The 20568-nt window shown below is 35.5% G+C and overlaps 1 protein-coding gene across 1 annotated transcript; it reads right to left on the reverse strand.

Annotated features, from left to right (window-relative positions):
- Nucleotides 1-17256: 17256 nt before the first annotated feature.
- On the reverse strand, nt 17257-19757 carry LOC21387933 (cytoplasmic 60S subunit biogenesis factor REI1 homolog 1). The gene is made up of 5 exons (XM_010104557.2): nt 19578-19757; nt 18389-18982; nt 18097-18266; nt 17747-17950; nt 17257-17628 (listed from the first exon to the last, which is right to left on the reverse strand). Exons 1-5 carry the CDS (start codon nt 19680-19682, stop codon nt 17469-17471), a joined length of 1233 nt encoding a protein of 410 aa, XP_010102859.1. The 5' UTR covers nt 19683-19757; the 3' UTR covers nt 17257-17468.
- Between the last annotated feature and the right edge of the window lie 811 nt (nt 19758-20568).

Genomic DNA, 20568 nt, shown 5'->3' on the forward strand with positions numbered 1-20568 from the left:
ATGTGATTATTTAAATTTGAATTTGAACACATCTAGATTTATCCATTTAAACTTATTTGATAAGTTGTTCAATTTAGAAATTCAAATTAATTTAAGTTTGACTTAAATTCGAATTTGAATTTGAAATAAAATTTGACTACAGGATAAAGGATGATTTTCTCTTCCTTCCCTATCCAGGATTGGCGCCACACACAGAGATAGGAATCCCTAGCATGACCGACCACAAGGGATAAGGGATAGAGGAGAATTTTGGTTCGAAATTCAAATTGGAGATAGAGATTTGATTCCTTCTAGAAGTTTGACTTCTACTCTATAAATAAGAGAATAGTAGAAAATTGTGGACACAATTTTTGTGACAATTTTTGAAAACAATTTCAGCCCTAATTGTTAAGGCTGGCCGAAATTCTTAACACATAGAGGAAGGAAAAAAATTTTTCTTCAAAAATTCCACATTGTGCATGTGTTGGTGTTTGTGGAAATTCGAGTGTTTATTGTAACCCGTTTTGTCTCATGTGTGCCCACACACATGTCTTCGTGGATTCTAGGAATTGACGTGGAAGACATTGGTTTTCTAAACACAAAGCTTTGGAGCAAGGATTGTTCGAGGTTAAAGAACTCAAGTTATCATCCGAGTTGGCCTCCAGGTATTTTTCCTAATTCAGTTCTTAATAAATGAATTAATGAGATTAATTTATTCAAGCATAAATTAATATAATCTATAGAGTATCTCAAAGGTTTTGTGAAAATTTTTATCATACACGATCCGCCTCTCCCCGCACCACGCTTCCGCATCCGAATTCTGATTCGGAGACCAACAGGAACGATCCCAATCCTTGATGCACACCAAAGCTTCAACAATATCCTGTTGCAATGTGTTTCTCCGTTCTTCAAGTATTCGGCCGGTTGTACTGAATGCTTGTTCGGCTGCAACAGTGGAGACCGGGATTGAAAAAATATTCATTGCCAGTTGTGTTAGGATCGACCAAATTAATGCTCGTGCCCTCCACCACTGAACCAAATCAAACATTTCACTACTGTCTACAACTAAGCCCTCACTTAGGTACGTCATTAACTCGTTGAATCTGCCGCTGTTGCCGCCACCTCTTGACGAAGATCCACTCCCAGATTATTCTCCTTGAGTTGTCGTCTTATTATTCTTCTTAGACAACCCGAAAATATTCAAGAATGAATGCAGATTGTCATCTCGTTGTTGCGGTTGTTCAACACGAGGTGTGTTTCTAAACCTACTTTCGTAAGAGATATAAAGAGAAAATATTTTTTCCTTTATAATAGGAAATTGGTCAGTAGTGTCGATAGCTAAAAATTCACCTAAGTTATCTAATCCACTTTCTAAACCTTCTAATTTTAATCTAGAGTCAAAAATAACAAAAAAAAAGAAACCATACAACATGGGTAATTTAGACCAATATTTCTTAAACTTCTTTTCCATAGAGGTGATAGGAACTCCTAAAATCTCGTGTGTCCTAAATTTACTAAATAAAGTAGACATTTTTAAAAGTTTTCCTAACGCTAATGGTGACGTTGGGTAATAAGTTCCACTAAGCTTTACGGTAACTTCGTGAAATCTACCTAAAAAGTTATACAAGAGTTCGGCAATTTGCCAATCAGTTTCATTTATAAATCCTGGTCCTAATTTTGCACTACATAATTTGTTATAGCATCTTTATAGGGGATGTATTGTTCAAGCATTATATAAGTAGAGTTTCATCTTATGGGCATATCTAAGGCTAATGCTCTAGGATTTTGATTACATGCTTGTAAAAATCTAAACCAATCTTGTATTCTTTGATTACTACCTTGAATCCAAGCAATGTTATCTCTAATTCTTTTAATTTGACCTGACATTGATTTTAAACCGGATTTTACCATTAAATTAATTATTTGACATGTACAACGTTGGTGAAATATATCATTATTACCGAATAAACTTAAATGATTTTCAAAAAGTTATATTGCTTTAGTATTTACAGTTGCATTATCTAATGTTATGACTATTATTCTATCTCTTAAACTATATTCATCAATAACAGATAAAATTGTGTTATATATTAAATTGGCAGTATGTGATCTTCTAACACATTTGAAACTTAAGTTTCTCTTATCCAAATCAAAACCTTTATAATAATGTCCGGTTACAGCTAAATAATCATTGTTGGCAACGGCGGACCAAATATCTATCGTTAACGCAACGCAACTACTAGTAGAGTGTAGAAGGTTGATTAATGCTGCATTTTCTTGTTTATATAATTTTAATGCATCTTTCCTAAGAGTAGTTCTAGAAAAAAATTGTGCATTAGGATTATGTACAATTTTAATATAATGCTGCCAATTTCTTTGTTCAGTAAAACTTAGTGGTTGATCTAATGTGGCTATTAATCGTGTCATTTCCATACGATCAACTTGCGGATCGTACGTGCTTAGACCGCCGGTTTGACGGTCAAACAATAATTGCGTTTGGCGGAGATCAGCTCCGCCTCCTTGCTTTTGAAGACACTTTTCAGAGTGTCTTCTTAAGTGTGTAGTGCTGTAAATAGTGTTACCTTGTAATTTCTCACCACAATATTTACATTGAGCTATGTATTTAATGTTACCGTTATTGTCGACCTCCTCGAATGTGTTGAAGTGCTCCCAAACTGCTGAGGTGCGCTTGTATTTCTTCTTAGAACTTGCAACACTTGCACTAGCACTACCGCTTGCCTCTCATCCACGGCAACTAGTGCCACCACCATTACGTCCCCGACCTTTAGTACGTCCACCAAGGTTCGGATTTGCAGTTTCCTCAGCAACTCTTTTCGTAGTTTGCGATTCCTGCGTTTGAAAAACATTAGGAGATTGTCCTTCTTCGATGTTGAATTGGGCATCAATGGGAATATCACTACCATAACCAAAGAAAGTCATTATGAAAAATAAAAGAGATTGAGAGAGAGAGACATCGAGAGAGATTTAAGCGAGATTAAGAGAGATTAAGAGATATTTGAGAGAGATTTGAGAGAGATTAAGAGAAATTGAGAGAAATTGAGAGAGAATGAGAGTTTTTAGGTGAGAAAAATGGTTAGGGGGAGGGGGGGTATTTATAGGAAAATTTTTGGCTTGGAAAAAATTTTTTTTCCCCAAAAATTCGGGTCCAACGGCTACTAACATTTTTGGGTAGTTCGGGCAGGTCGGGCAACAGTAAAAAATATAGCCGCTGAGTTCAAATTTTCGGGCAAAAATCGGGCAACGGGTCGGGTTCGGGCAAAAAGATCCGTTGGGTTCAAATTTTGGGCGGATTTTGGACTAACGGTAAAAAAAATTCGGGCATTTTTTGGGCAACTTCGGGCAAAATTCGGGCAAATCGGGTAATGCCGGAAAATTCAAAAAAAATTTGACGGACGGCGGGGGGACGACTTCTCCACGGCGGCGGGCAGTCGGGGGAATGAATATTTTCGGGCTGCCCGAGCCCGTGCCCAAAAAATATCATGGACGGGCGGCGAATGACACCTTCCCACCGTGCCCGAAAATTTTCGGGTACCGGGCTGCCCGCCGCTTGAAGTTGCAACACTGTGGCATACATCTTTTGTTATAGAATTTTGAGTTGAAAATTTCTTTATTTTTCAAGACTTACATATCTTTAACTTTTTTTTCCCTCTTTTACTTTATGTCATTTTCCTTCAGAAATAGCAATTGAAAAACGGCTAGAAATATGCTAAGCTAAGTTCCGTTTGAAATAACATTCATGTATGTTGGAATCCACTTGAAGGAAATTACATTAGAGATGTTTTCAAATTTAAAAAAGTTGAAACCACCACATTTCGAACATGTTTATATTGATGATGCCATTAACCGCATTCACTGCTGAACATGTTCTCATTTTTTTTTTCTTCAACCACTTCAAAAGTCTACGTGCATATTCCAGTAACACAATAATAAGTTTTCATTCATTTTTAACTGGGCTATGATTCTATCATTCGAGTGTCAATCATTTGTTAACTATTCGAGTTTAAAATTTGAATTTTGTTATAGTAAAAAATTCTCAGAAACAGTTATATCTAACTTTTTTGTTACAACAAAAAGTTCTCACATAAAGTCACATCTCAACTCGAATTAAAAACGCGAATCAGCGAACTAAACGGGTCTTAAAATCTCTAACTTCGTATTGGAACCTTACTTTTCATTCATTACTTCACAAATCACAATTAATTGGTAAAATAGGTTAAGACTAATTTTGTGATAAATATGCAAGTAAAGAAAATCAGGCGGCCGTCCCACGGACAGGATCGGCAAATACGGCTTCAAAATGAGCTTACACATTAACACGTATATCCTTTATCTCGGCTGATTGTTGCCAACCACATATCCTATCCATCACAAATTCCACTGGACGATGATGGAGAGCTCTTTCACGATCTAAATCGGCGCGCAACCTTCGGTGCAGCTCCTTGCATTGCATGGCTCCGAACATCCGGATCGTCTCTTAAATGGTCTCCACTCACCTTCCAAACTCCAAATTCGAAACTCGAAACTCGAAACTCGATCAGTAGCTCACGGGTCGCCGAATGGTGTGGCCGTGGAACTTGCTCTGGTACCAAACTTCTAGGGGCCTCCAATAATACTAGTTTGCTCAGCAGATGCACGCACACACACACAAGAAGCAGAGAAAATAGCCAGAAAAAGGGTCTGGTTCCTATTATTTATTGAACACAATCATCATCTCCATGGCTGGTAGATGGAATACAGTGGTGAGAAATGAAAATAAAGCAATTGACACAGGAGTCGGCTAAACTCAGCTAGCTAAGCAACACTAGCACTCTTTGAATTTGCACTTAAACCCCCACAAAGAAAAGAAAAAAGACACAAACTTATTGCATATGACCATGCAGAAACCAAAATGATAATTACCTAAAAACCAAAATTGCTGGCGAAACTCAGAAGAGCAATATAGATAGAAGCGGCTGCCTTCCTTTCTTCATCACTCTCCAACAACTTGAAGCTTGTACTCTCCATATTCTTCATCTCTTTAATGCTCTTGTTCCTATTTGGTTCTTTGAAAAACAGTTTACAAACTTCAACAATAACACACAGAATCTTATCAGGTTTTTCTGTCACGACAATAATCAACGGCAAGAATCCTCGTACCAAATACCCAACGCGACTCATAACACCACATGTATCCATCATATCCTCCTTAAATTCCCCGACTCCGAGCTTTTTCTTTCCTGTTTTTAGGGAAACCTCATCCATTAAAGTAAGAAAACTCTTTCCGCTTTCCGATTTGTTCAAATCCAGAATTAGTTTAAGCATTGACACAACTAAGTTCTTGATCTGAACGACTAGTTTCTTCGCCGCTTCAACGTCGCTGCATGAGCTGATGATCGACTTCTTCTTTATCGACCGAACCAGATCTGCTGCGTTCTCCAGTTTCTCATCGATGGCACGCTTCGCTTTGGCGATGGATTCCTTCAAACTTTCTGTCAAGTTGTCGTAGAAGCGCTTAGCCCGATTCACCAAGTTGTTTGTCTTCTCCGAGATGTAGTTTAAACACCACTCAATCTTAGATAGTACCCAATTACAAGCCTTGCAAAGTATCTCCCAAATACTGTCAATAACTCCAGCCATAGCGTTCCCCATATCTTGTTTTGATAAAACGTAGTAATGCAAATTGTTGTATCCCTCTGATTGCTATACACGCGCGCGCGCGCACATACACACACACACACACACATATATATATATATATATGAAGCATGAGAAATCCTTGAAATGTGAAAAGAATACGTGAATGTATCTGTGTGAAGTGAGGGAGTTGTGGGGGCATTGATTCTTCCTTTGTGGTTAACGAATCTCTTTATTGCTAATGGAATAGAATCTGTTCGCTTCTCACTTGTGGCTTGTGGTTACGATGAAGAAGTTGTGGAAGATTTCAGTTTCTGATCATTGAATGTTCTTTGGTTGGTCAGTACAAATTGAATAGAAAGGTGCTATATTGGAAATACAAGAATACTGATATTTCAAGGACTTTCACAGTCAGTTCCCAACCTTGTAAAAAAAAAAAAAAAACGACAAAAAACTGAAAACTTCCATGATCACTCTTTTCCTTGAAAAATTAAACGTCAGACAAAGATTGCACTCATAATAATCAGCTGCTTAAATTTCTCACTGTCCCGAACCAAAACTTATTTCTAATACGAAGTTTATTCTGTTTAAAAGTTTTATACTATTTCTTGTCCTTTCTTAAATTTTCCTGTTGAGAAAAATGGTCTATATATTCATACATCTCAGAAAATGAACATTCTTGCCGAGTAAAAAGTGAACTATTTGGGTCCAAAGAACAAAAGGAAAAGTGAACTATTTTCCATTTTATATATTGGATTAAAAATGAGGAATATTTCCACAGTTACTGTTTAGAGTAGGATTCTCTCCAAGGTTGTCAATCGCATATATTCTTTTGTTACTTTTTGTTTTTGAGTAAAAAATTTTGTTATTTTTCAAGATTTACATATGTTCACTTTTTTTTATCTTTTAATTTTATATTCTTTTTTTTCTTTTATATATTCTTTTTTTTTTCTCTCTCTGTTTTCTTTCTTTCTTTCTTTCTTTCTTTCTTTTAAAGGAAAGCGCATACATATTATAGTATTTACAATCCTTTTAACTTTCATTCGAAGGAACATTGATGGATGTAAAAATAAGATATATATTTTTTTTCCATTCATTACTTCACAATTAAATCGTAAAGTAGATACAAGATAGTCTATTTTGTGACAAATACGATTAGCAAAACCCAAATAAGTCGAATTAATCAAAGGCCAAATTCAAAATAAAACAAAAAAAATCCAGTACTCAATCCATTAATAAACAAACAAACAAATAAACACCACACATGAAGAGAGAGAGAGAGATTATATTAATATGACTGTGGAAGCTGAAAAGGTGAGAAGAGAGAGAGAGAGAGATTATATTAATATGACTGTGGAAGCTGAAAAGGTGACCTAACAACAAAAGAGGCAGAAAGTTGAAGAGCAAAATAAACAAAAACTGCTGCTTTTCTTTTATCACTGTCAACAACTTAAGTCTTATTCATTTCACCAATTCAAGTTTATAATTCAAGTTTTGTTATAAAAAAAATTTTGAAAAACAGTCACATTTAATTTTTTTACTACAATAAAAAATTGTTATATAAAATTACATTTCAACTCAAATTAAAAATTTGAATCAACGAACTAAACGGACCCTTAATGAAATAAGAATTCTTCATTTTAATCCTATCCCTAATGCTCATGTTTGGTTCTTTACCAAACAGATCATAAGCTTCAGAAATAACACACGGAATCCTACCAAGTTTTTCCAACATTTTCTCTTTAAGATCCCCCACGTCGAAATATTTTCCGACGATTCTCAAAACTTCTCACCACCCAATCCAGAGTAAGTTTAAGCATTGACGAAACTAGCCCGTTTAGTTCGCTGATTCGAGTTTTTAATTCGAGTTGAGATGTGATTTTATGTGAGAACTTTTTACTGTAGCAAAAAAGTTAGATGTGATTGTTTGTGAGAGCTTTTTACTGTAGCAAAACTCGAATTCTAAACTCGAATCAGCGAAATGAACGGGGCCATTCTTTAATGACTTCTTTTTTTTTTAAGGTGCCGTTTTAAGCTAGTTATTAGTTGCATAATTATAAGAGGGCAAGCGGTTTAAAAAAATAAAAAAAATAAAAATAAGAGAGAAAGCTACCACTCGTCCTTATACTATACATACCATACAAATCAGTAATCATAACACCAAATAACAACAATATATGTAGAGATTCTATATATGTACACACACACACATACATATTAGACATTATCTTCGTGTTCTTTTATTATCGTTAAGCATTTCTCTTTTTTTTCTTTACTAAACTGTGCCGGACTTTTTTTCATTTTTTTTTTTTTAGAATCTTATAAATAATGAGGTAAGAAGTGCAAGATAGCGTTTAATAAATAATAATTGTAAATATTAAGGTGTGCATGTGGACTAGTAGAGATTATAGAAGATAAATTGGCACTCTTGTAAATAATATGGAAAGAAGTGACTTTTTATTAAATGAGTTTGGTTGAGAAATTTAAGATGACACATGTTAAATGTAGTGACTAGCATTTGTAAGAGAGTTTGAAAAGGGTATGTGTTTAGCACTTTATATTTACTTCAATACATAAATACATAATGTTATTCGAAATGTTAAATTTACTTTGCGTCATAGTCACTAAGTTTTAAAAGTAAAATTTTATTTTTAAAATAATTAGAAAATATAAAAGTTACAATAATTACATGAATAAGTAAATATTTCAACTAATGACAATTAAATATCAAATTTCTTATATGCTATACTTAGTAGGAAATTTACCACAAAATATAGTATATGATTAATTTGACACAACAAATAGTATTGTATTAGAGACTGATTTTTACACTCAAATGCTAAATTAACAATTAACACATCAATTATAACATTGTATCGGAGATACTTTAAGACGATACTAATGATTAAGAAAAAAAATATTTTTCTCTAAAATAAAAGCAAAAAAGAAAGTTACGTATAAAAAATAAGAAAATAAAAAAACTATTATTACATGTATATATGCCACGCAAATTATAAAATGGGGCCTTGAAGCTCAAGCGACCGATTTTTATAAAAATTTAGAGCTTGTTCTTTTGAAGTTTAACTTGAGTATAATTCTTGAGTTGAATTTGAGTTATAACTTAAGTTGAACTTGTAACTTGAGTTTATGTTCGGTTGTGTATATTTGAGTTATGGTTTGAGATAAGAATCTTTTGGAGTTTGTGTTTGAGTGAGTCAAAACTTGAATTTGTATTTAGATAGTATTTTAATAAAAACTCAATGCTGATGAAAAATTTTAATAGGGTATATGGGTCTGGTTTTATTCGTCTTTTCATTATCAACGCATAGAAAAAAAATCATCTCAATCAGAATTAAAACGAAAAAGTTATAGCATTTTTAAGAATAGAAAAAATATTGTTCATTAATTTGAGTTCGAGTTACTGAACTCGAGTTTAAACTTAAAAGAACATGAACTCGAATAAAGTTGTAACTCGAGTTACCTTTTTTTGAATTTTTCACTCAAAAGAACAAGCCCTTAGTTACTATGGCCTCGTTCACTTCGCGGATTCGAGTTTTTAATTCGAGCTGAAATGTGACATTTTCTGAGAGCTTTTCACTGTAGCAGAAAAAGTTAGATGTGACATTTTCTGAGAGCTTTTTACTGTAGAAACTTAGAACTGAAAACTCGAATCGGTAAAATGAACGAGACCTATATGATTGAGACTTGATTGTCTAGGCGTGCTTGTGCTTATAAGTGGTAAAAGAAGATAATCATAAGTTGGGGCTTTTAACTAGTGTTTAGATGTGTTTGAAAAAAATAATTTTATATTTAAAAAGAGTTTTTGAATCTGTTTAGGTAAAAAAGTTAAAAGTACTTATTGTTATAAAAAAAATGTAATAAAAAGATATAGATGAGATATTTAATTTGTTGTTCACAAATAAAATGTTAAAAAATGTAAATAAAAAAGCCTTTTATAAGCACTAAAGAGATTATTTTTTTCAACAGTGCTTAAAAAAACTAAAAAATACTTTAAGGTTTTCCATCTAAACAGATTCAAAAGTAATTTTTAGATTTTGTTGTTCACAAATAAAATGTTAAAAAATGTAAATAAAAAAGCCTTTTATAAGCACTAAAGAGATTATTTTTTTCAACAGTGCTTAAAAAAACTAAAAAATACTTTAAGGTTTTCCATCTAAACAGATTCAAAAGTAATTTTTAGATGAAATAAGTCAAAAATAACTTTTTTTAAGCCAATTCAAACGGACCCTATATAAACTTTTAGAGGTTACTCGCTAATTAAATTTTTAGTGGCAGGAACTAGAACTTTTCAAAGAATTATAGTTCATGGAGTAATCTGTCAAGATAAAGGATCAGCTACCAAAGCAGCACGATACTCATAGTTGTCACTACCAAATGCTAATTACCGAGAGAGATCAAAGTATCATATCCTCTTTCCTTAATATCAAGACCCTTCTTAACTTCCCACAACTTCTTCATCGTACTGCAAAGGTTCTCTTGTTGAAAAGGTGGCCTAGTAAGGATAGATTTTATTTTATCAGCTGTAAGAGATTCGTTAACCCACAAAGGATGAATAAAAAACATCCAACAATTTACGGTAGTACTCAAAGAAACTACCTTTTATCATAACATATCATGGGAAACGCTATGGTTAGAGCTATTGGCAACATTTCGGAGATACTTTGCAAGGCTTGTAGTTGGGTATTACCCAAGATTGAGTGGTGTTTAAACAAACGATTTCATGAATCGAGTAAAGCGCTTTTACGATAACTTTATAGAAGGATTGAAAGATTCCATCGTTGAAGCAAAGCATGCCATTGACAAGAAACTGGAGAAGATAGCAAATCTGTTTTGGGTGATAAAGAAGTTAATCATGATCAGGTCTACAGTGACGCTGAAGCAGCCAAGAAAAGAGTCATTCAGATCAATAATTTTGTTTTGTCAATGCTTAAACTAACTCTGGATTTGGTCAAAAGCGATATTCTGAGTAGTTTTGTTGCTTTAATGCATGGAGTTTCTGTTGGACCCCTCAAAGAACAACTGAGAAATTTGAGACACAAACCCAGAAACCAACCCAAGAGAAAAACAAAGTGTTTCCTGAGAAAATACCCAGAAGAAATCTTAATTTCTTCTATTTTCTCACACCCCAAACACTCTTAGAACAAATCCTTTCTCACTCACCGTGTATTGGTTCCCTTTTTCCCGTGAAGCATCTCACTCACCGTGCACTGGTTCTCTTTTTCCCGTGAAGCAGTTACAATCTCTCGGATACAAATGCCTCTTTGTTCTTCACTGACTCAATGCCCTAATTCTGGTCTTAAACATATATATATATATATATATATATACACAATCTGTTGTAGAAGGGAAAATTGACTCTACATCATCTTAGACACCTGGAGCAATCTGATAACAAAGCATTTTAGACAAAACGCTACATTTTGTCTTCCACTTCTTTTGTTGTCGTTTTTCCTTCTACTTATTCTTCTCATGAATATAAATGATTTCTTCTAGGATTATTCCTTACAAACTCCACCTTAATCTCAGAAGTAAATCATGGCTTCTTGTGAAATCATAGCTCTATCCTTCAAGGCTACGTTTTTCTAATATTAAGCAAATCCAGACATTTTTAGAGTTTGCTTGCATAGATTACCTTTGTAGCCATATCTGAAGGATTCTCTTCAGTGTCAACCTTATCCAGCTTGACCACTTCATCTTCTACTTTTTCCTTGATAAAGTGATGCCTCACGTCTATGTGCTTGGACTTTTCATGATATACTAGAATTTTGCATAAATGGATTGTTGACTGGCTGTCCGAGTAAATTTTAGGAGTTCCTCTCAGCACCTTTAACACGTTTTGCAATCCTTGCATCCATATAGCTTCTTTAAAGCCTTTTGTAAGAGCCATATATTCAGCCTTTGTGCTTGATAGAGCCACTACAGGTTGTAGTTGAGCTTTCCAGTTGATACAACTATCACTCAAAGTTATCATAAATGCTGATGTTGATCTCCTCTTATCTCTATCACCTGCATAGTCTGAGTCTACAAATCCTTCCAATATCATATATGCTACCTTGCGCTTGTAAATTAAACCATAACTGAGAGTATTCTTGACATATCTCAACACCCATTTCATGGCAAGCCAGTGATCTTGCCCTGGATTCGCCATATACTTGCTCAGTATGCTTGCTGCATAGGCAAGGTCAGGCCTAGTGTAGATCATTGCATACATTAAGAAGCCTATTGCACTTGAGTAAGGAACTTAGACATCTTCAGTTTGTCTTCTTCTGTTGTGGGAGATTGCTCTGCCGACAATTTGAAGTGACCGGCTCGAGGAACACTTACTCCTCTTGCCTGTTCCATTGAGAACTTTTTCACGACCTTCCTTAAGTACTCTTCTTGTGAAAAGCATAAGGTCTTATCTCTTCTGTTCCTTTTTATGTCAATATTGAGAATTCTCTTTGCCTTGCCTAAGTCTTTCATATCAAACTCTGAGCTTAATATTTTCTTCACCTCCTTGATCATTTCTGGGTCCGTGCTTGTAATTAGCACGTCATCTACATACAATAGGAGAAGAACTGCATTACTTGCTCCCGGGTTCTTGTGATACAAACAAGAATCATAATTTCTCCTTGTAAATCCAGCTTTAACCACATAACTGTCGAATCTTATACCATTGCCTTAGGGATTGTTTCAATCCATACAAGGACTTCCGCAGCAAACACACCTTTTCATCCTTTCCTTTTACTTCAAAACAGGTGGTTGTTGCATATAAATTGTTTCAATCAGGTCCCTATGTAAGAAAGCAGTTTTAACATCCATCTGCTCCAATTCCCAGTCCTTTTGAGCTACTAAGGCAAGAATAGTTCTTATTGTCTTGTATTTCACAACCGGTGAGAACACCTCAGTGTAATCTATGCCTTCAACTTGTGTGAACCCTTTACCTACTAATCTTGCCTTGTATCTCCTGGGCTCATTTAGTGCAGCTCCATCTTTAACCTTAAAGATCCACCTGCAGGAAACAAGTTTTTGCTTCTTAGGCTTATCCATTAAGACCCAAGTGTTATTCTTCCTGAGAGAGTTCATCTCTTCCTCCATGGCAGCAATCCACTTGCTGGACTGAGAGCATGAGACTGCTTCTTGATATGTACCTGGTTCAATTTTTGTCAGGTCTTCAGCCGAGCTTAAAGCAAATGCTATGAGCTCACTTTCACCATATCTCTGTGGGGTTTGATCTACCTCCTTGACCTATCTCTTGAGAGAACATAATCTGACAGAGTCTATGATACCGCAGGCTCTAGTTCCTCTCCTGGTTCTTCAACAGCTATTTCATGTGATACTTGTTGTTGTTACTCTGGTTCATGATCAGGTTCCTGATCCATTGGTGTTTGGTTTGATGCCATTGGTGTCTCCACCTCAAATTGGAGCTGTCGTGGGGTGTTTGCACCTGTTCCTGCATCATTAAAAGTAGCAGCAATATCTTTGTCCTTCTTAAAATAAGGCACGTTATTTTCATTAAAGATTACATCCCTGCTAATGATGATTTTAAACTTAGGACCATTTTCAGGCATAATCTATATCCTTTGACTCCCTCAGGATATCCTAGGAATATGCATTAAGGGATCTAGGGTCTAACTTCCCTTCTCTTTGGTGTGCATACGCTGCACATCCAAAGACTCTCAAATTTCCTAGATTAGGTGGCTTTCCAGTCCAGAGCTCTTATGGGGTCTTTAATCCTATAGGCTTACATGGACATTTATTAATTAGATAACAAGTAGTGTTGACCGCTTCACCCCAAAAAACTTTAGGTAAACTTGAACCAAATAGCATACACCTAACTCTTTCCATTAAGGTTCTATTCATCCTCTCTGCTATGTCATTTTGTTGGGGTGTTTTCTTCACAGTTCTATGCCTTAGGATGCCATTAATGTGGCAATAATCTGTGAACAACTCATGGCAGAATTATAGACCATTATCAGTTCTAAGGGCCTTTACCTTTTTATTTAGTTGATTCTCAACTAGGTTCTTCCATTGTTTAAATTTATTAAAGCATTCATCTTTAGTTTTTAATAGGTAAATCCAGACTTTCCTAGAGTGATCATCAACTATAGAAAGAAAGTACTTGGACCCCGCATAAGTAGGTGTTCTTTCTGGCCCCCATAGATCCGCATGTAGATAATCCAGTGGTCTCTTTGCTCTGTATGTTGATGTAGTGAATTTCAACCTGTGTTGCTTCCCTAAAATGCACTACTCACAGAAGTCCAAATGGTTGATTTTGTCGTCTCCAAGTAGTCCCTGGTTGCTGAGTTCCTGGAGACCTCTCTCACTTACATGCCTAGCCTTCTATGCCAGATTTCGGCCCTGGACTTCTCACTGATTATAGCTGCTGTTGTACCAGTAACTGTTTGACCCTTCAAGACATAAAGGCTTGCTTTCTTTTCACCTTTCATTACTACTAACGAACCCTTTAAGATCTTCATTGTTTCACCTTCAGCCTTATAACCATATCCTGCATCATCTAAGGCTCCCAGCGAGACCAAGTTCCTTCTAAGTTCAGGAACATGCCTGACATCCTTGAAAGTGTGATAGGTCCCATCATTCATCTTGACAGTGATGTTTTCAGATCCAATCATTGTGCAAGCATGATTGTTTCTCATCAAGACTTTGCCTCCATCTCTCCTCTCATAGTTTGTGAACCAAGATTTATTTGGGCACATATGGTATGTGCACCCAGAGTCCAGAATCCATTTTGACTCTTCTTCAGAGGTCCCAACAACGAGCATCTCAAGACTCTCATAGCCATTGTCTTGAATGACCATTGCAGCATCCTTTTCTGTAGGTTTCTGTTCAGCCAAATGCTTCTTCCATTCCTTGCAGAATCTTTTTATGTGCCCATGCTTTTTACAGAAAAAACACTTTCTTGATCCATTCTTGGACTTTGACCTTGAGGGTGGCCTATTCTTGTTCTTCTCACCTGATTCTTTCTTGAGTGGTCTACCTCTAGTGAACAACCCTTCATCTCCATTTGTGTCCTTTCTTTGAGACATTTCATTCTTAATTTCTAATTCTATAGCCCTTAAGGCAGATAGCACACCTTCAAGATTTCTTCAAGATTCCCTGAATTTTTCCGAATTTCCCCCAAACAAGGCAGACACTCTAGGCCTTCACCGATCGGTAGTTAACCGTCAGCTCTGATACCACTATTGGAACGAGACCAACACAATCGGAAATATGAAACTGAATAATCAAGAAAACATAAACTAAGAACACGACAAGATTATCCAGGTTCGGCCAAAATAATTTGACCTAATCCTGCTGAGCTCCTCCACAAGAAACTCAATCCACTATAAAGAAGAAGATTTACACCCTCAATCGGTTACACCGAAGAACCCCTCAACTGAGAAATCTGAGACACAAACCTAGAAACCAACCCAAGAGAAAAACAAAGTGTTTCCCGAGAAAATACCCATAAGAAATCCTAATTTCTTCTATTTTCTCACACCCCAAACACTCTTAGAACAAATCTCCTCTCACTCACCGTGTACTGGTTCCCTTTTTCCCGTGAAGCAGTTACAATCTCTCGGATATAAATGCCTCTCTGTCTGGTCTTAAACATATATATATATATATATATATATACAATCTGTTGTAGAAGGGAAAATTGACTCTGCATCATCTTGGACACCTGGAGCAATCTGATAACAAAGCATTTTAGACAAAACATTGTGTTTTGTCTTCCTCTTCTTTTGTTGTAGTTTTTCCTTCTACTTCTTCTTCTCATGAATATAAATGATTTCTTCTGGGATTATTCCTTACAGTTTCGAGAATAGTTACGCCGCAAAAGGATATTTTCGACGACAGGGACTTTGAAGAGAAAAAAATTGGATGCATGTGATTTTTTAGGCCCGTTTAGTTTGCTGATTCGAGTTGGTATGCGACTTTATGTGAGAACTTTTTACTATAGGAAAAAAGTTAGATGTGACTGTTTCTGAGAGTTTTTTACTGTAACAAAATTCGAATTAGTGAAATAAACGAGGCATCGCGTTTGGTTTTTTTACACAAGGATTATGGGAGGTGATTAACATCGTTGCGATAGGAAAACCTGGTAGGATTCCTTATGTTTTTGTTTTTTTTTTTTTTTGAGGCTTATGATCTGTATTGTAAAGAACCAAACATGAAGAGCATAAAGGAGATGAGGAAGATGGAGAGTACTTCATACTTTAAGATGTTGGCGAGTGATGAAAAAAAAAGGCTGCAGTTTTTATTTATTTTGTTCTTCACCTTTCACCAAAATCTTTTGTTTCTTAGGTGATCATCATTTCAGTTTCTACATGGTCATATATGTGAAATAATTAGTCAGTATTTTTTTTTTTCCTTTTTCGTGAGTGGTGTTTCTTTGTAATTGCGTGTCTGTTTTTATTAATGATCAATGGGTACTGGATCTTTTTGGGTGTATATTTTGAATTTGGTCTTTGACTTTGAATTACAGAGGTCTCAATTTAACCCCTGAACTGATGTTTATTTTTAAATCGTTTTACTATCCCCCATAATTATAACAATTTTACAATTAGTCTCTTCCGTCAAAAATAAATGAGAACTTTGACATATTTTCATATTTGTCCCACTACTTGTGTTTCTGGTAACTTCTTGTGTATGGCTAATGAATTTGGTCTTTGACTTTGAATTACAGAGGTCTCAATTTAACCCCTAAATTGTGTACAGCCTCGGTCTCAATTTAACCCCTGAACTGATGTTTATTTTTAAATCGTTTTACTATCCCCCATAATTATAACAATTTTACAATTAGTCTCTTCCGTCAAAAATAAATGAGAACTTTGACATATTTTCATATTTGTCCCACTACTTGTGTTTCTGGTAACTTCTTGTGTATGGCTAATGAATTTGGTCTTTGACTTTGAATTACAGAGGTCTCAATTTAACCCCTAAATTGTGTACAGCCTCGGTCTCAATTTAACCCCTGAACTGATGTTTATTTTTAAATCGTTTTACTATCCCCCATAATTATAACAATTTTACAATTAGTCTCTTCCGTCAAAAATAAATGAGAACTTTGACATATTTTCATATTTGTCCCACTACTTGTGTTTCTGGTAACTTCTTGTGTATGGCTAATGAACTCCTTGCTTTCATATTCGTTCCTTCTTTTTCCTTCTTTCGCCTCAGGTCAATAGTAACCGTGATAAGGGAATTTCTACGGTAAAATTTGTTCAGTAAAAACTGTTTTAATCTTTGAATTAAGTTTTCAAGATCGGAATAATTCCTTTTTAATTCAATTTAATATTTAATTTAACGTTGAAACAACAATTTCTACCTGTAGTGATAAATGAGAGGTGAGAGGTCCTGCCATAGAAATTCCTTAACAATGAATAAAAACTAATGTTTTTTTTTTTTGGGTAAAAAAGCGTCCAAAATTACTGTTACTTGTACACATGAAATGATGCCCAAAAGTATATATTTCCTATATCAACGGAACATAAGCCAAAAGGGGAGCCAAAAATAGCAAAAAATAAAAAAAAATAAAAAAAAATAAAAACCTTTCAGTATTAATAAGCCTAGCCAAGTCTGCAAACACCCTTCGATAGGACACGCATATTTTGGTACTCGGGCTGTTCTACAAACTTGTGGAAGGAAAAAAAAAGCATTTATATACGTTATTATCTGTGGTTGCTACAATGCTACGAGACCGAGACCCATCCTATGGAAACAAAAAATTCCATAAATAAATAAAACTCGAAAATAATCTCTCTTTTTTTTTTGGTGAAATAAAACTCGAAAATAATCAATAACAACAAATATGGGACGATCTTCGACAGATTCCTAATAATCAATAACAACTAATATGGGACATTCTTGGGCAGATTCCTAATAACGTTACTCTTCATTCCAATCTTTGTGCGCATTGCCTCCACCCCTGATCTATTCATTGCCTTCATCACTTTCATCCTCACCATCTGTTCTCTTGACTGCACAGTTGCCAATCCCATGCTTCTGTACCTGAAAATCGAAGCACGGTATCCTTGTTTAGTGTTTGTCCTTACTAAAATTTTGATATCAATGTTTTCTTATCAGTAACACATGGATGAAAACAAATGCAGGGAAGACATAAGCGAACCTTGAGGCCAGTGAGGCTGTTATGGCCATGTCACCAACTGGTGATGGGCGTGGTTTCTGGCGATAGTAGCGCAAGAACTCCCTGGAACCGATTGTTTTGGTCGATATTCTGGTGCTAGATCTTTCAGTGATGACGAGCTCAGACCCAACAAGTTCCACAGCGTCGCCTAATGCAACCAGCTGTTTACCATCCTCATTGGTGTAACTGTACCAAACGATAAGAAGAGGGTGGCTCAGAACATACCAAATCATATGTCAGAGCATAAGCACAAAGTTCAATGGTGATGAGATACATAAATTAATGGAAAACTGATATCGAAATAGGACCCAGTTATGAGGAAGGAGAAAAACCTGCTGCTATAATCATAAAACTCTTCCAACTCTACTTCCTCCTCATCATTGCCATCACCATAGTGTACTTTGCAGTGGCTTTTTGCCACCATATGCTTCCTAACTGCTTCCAAGCTGCTAAAGGGGTGACGCCTATCGTTGCAGTACAAGCACATGAAATCCCTCTTGATCTGAAAATAGAAGACAGAAAGAAATTAGGTGAGACTAACTTCTGAAAAGGGCAAATTTGTTGAAAATAAAAGGCAACGAGTTCGTTAGGATCAAGGCAAGATCTTAACAATATTCATTGTACCTTAAGGCCAAGATAAGTAAGAAGGCCTTTTGGATCTTTCAAATACTCAACGTCAGGAATGAAGAAACCATGCTGCTTGTGCATGTGAACCATGCAGCTCTCTATGGTATCATGCTCCAAATCGCACATAAAGCAACAGGATGGATCCAACCCCTCATATTTATCATCATCGTCTTCGTCCATGTCATCTTCGGAAGCCTGCTGGCCCTGCTCATTGACGTTCAAGCCAGTCAAGGACTTTGTCGCCTCCCCAAGAAATTCTTCTTCAGGATCAACCTCCACCCACTCGTCTTCACTATCTTCACTTTCTTCACTCTCAACCTCCTTTTGTGGAGGAACCTTATTTGCAACACGTCGTGGGAGTGGCTTGATTATCGCCCTCTCCTCGTCTTCATGGTTAGTCCCGTGAGAAGCCCGTGTGATGTGACTTCGTGATTGGAGATGCTGAGCATGAGCCTTGGAACTTCTATACCCCTTGCCACAAAGTCCGCAGCTGTAGAGCATCGGGGTTTCGCTCAACTTATTTTTCTCTTGGGCAAGAGCAGATTGTCTAGTTAGGAACAATGCCTCTGTTACTCCAGGAACGTCAGCTACCTGATTTAGTTTTGTCAAAAGAATTTAATTAACAGGAAGCCGCTTAAAAGAACGACCAAAGAACCGCCAAGATATTCGAAGAATCACATTTCGTTTAATTTAACAAGTCTTTTTCAAAAATGAAAGGACGCCCAGTAAACAGTCTAATGAGTTCCTCAAAGTCCGCATAACGAATTAAAGAACACAGCAAATTCATTAACTGAAATTCGGAAAATGAAACTTGATAGATGGAAAATGATTTTTTTAGGCAAAACATTTAAAATCTCAAATTCTCCAAATTATTTTGGCTGAGAATAGAAGCCTGCGACCCACAAACTCAATAAATTATAGGCATATAACTTATATCACGAGTGAACAATCGAAATTATCTTAAGCGGCAAAAGATCAAACTCCATTATCGGCTCCCAAAAAATGGGAATACTTGAAATTTTAGAGATTCAAACATTTTCCCAATTTTCATCAACGTGCACATAAATCCATACAGACATGCATATATATATATATATATATATATATATATGAAAACCCTAACTCTAGAAAGCATAAATTAGATGAAAATTAGGGATTGTAAATGGAAAGTAGTGGAAATACGAACCTTGCGCTTGAGATTGTAGCGGTGCCATTCGGACTTGTAATGGAGTTTTAGTTCCGAATCGTCGGTGAACTCCTTGTTGCAAGCGTTACAAGTCAATCCCGGCATTTTCTTTCTATGGGGAGAAAAGCCAAACAGGTTTTCAGTTTTACAGAAGCGGAATATAAACCCTAATTAGCCGAAGGGATATAAGGAGACGGAAAAACACGCGGCTTGTAGTCGTAGGCGGTGAAACGGCGTAGTATAAACATACGGCGTGGGTCCCACTCCAAGGTGAGGAGGCGTCATGCAATGCGCAATCCCAACCGTCCGCGTCAGATGTTGTGGTGACGTGGTTGGGACTTGGGAGTGATTTCAGAAGAATAATTATTTGGGCAGTACGCAAAAAATAAATAATAATAAGTAAATAGCTTTTTCTTTGGCAGAAAATAAAAATAAATGACAGAGCGGTTTAATTTTATTGATTTAAATTTTTAATTTAAATTGAGATATAATTTTATGTGAAAATTTTTTATTATAGTAAAAAAATTAAATGTGATTATTTTTTAAAATTTTTTATTGTAATAAAACTCGAATCGGTAACATGAACATGGATAAATCAGTAAAATTTTGGTAAGTTTGCTTGTTTGGATGAAGGTTTTGTTTTTGTTTTTTTTTCTATTTTAAGCTTTTTAAAAATATTTTTAGGCCTCCTTAGTTTTACTAGCTCGAATTATGAATCAAATTTTTGTTTCTGTGTTTTTTCTCATAAAAGTTCAAATTATTTTTCTACTACAATATTTTTTCTCATGTGGACTCACTTTTTAACTTAAGTTCTTAACTCGAATGAGCAAAACGAACGAGGTCTTAATATGTTTGTAAAAAAAATTATTAAGTACAAAAGTAGAAATGACATTTTACGTCTTAAAAAATGACCTTAAAGTAGTGAGCAATGATTTTTTAAAACATAGATACCAATTCAAAATTATTAAAATGCAAATTCTATTATGCTAAA

This window comes from Morus notabilis, unplaced genomic scaffold (assembly GCF_000414095.1).
Source record: "Morus notabilis unplaced genomic scaffold, ASM41409v2 Scaffold1421, whole genome shotgun sequence".
Classification (NCBI taxonomy): Eukaryota; Viridiplantae; Streptophyta; class Magnoliopsida; order Rosales; family Moraceae; genus Morus; species Morus notabilis.

Coding starts and splice junctions, on each gene's coding strand:
- LOC21387933 (XM_010104557.2), bottom strand. CDS start 19,682: ATGCCGGGATTGACTTGTAACGCTTGCAACAAGGAGTTCACCGACGAT. Junction 18,267..18,388: donor TTACTTATCTTGGCCTTAAG/GTACAATGAATA, acceptor TTCTATTTTCAG/ATCAAGAGGGATTTCATGTG. Junction 17,629..17,746: donor ACAGCCTCACTGGCCTCAAG/GTTCGCTTATGT, acceptor TTCGATTTTCAG/GTACAGAAGCATGGGATTGG.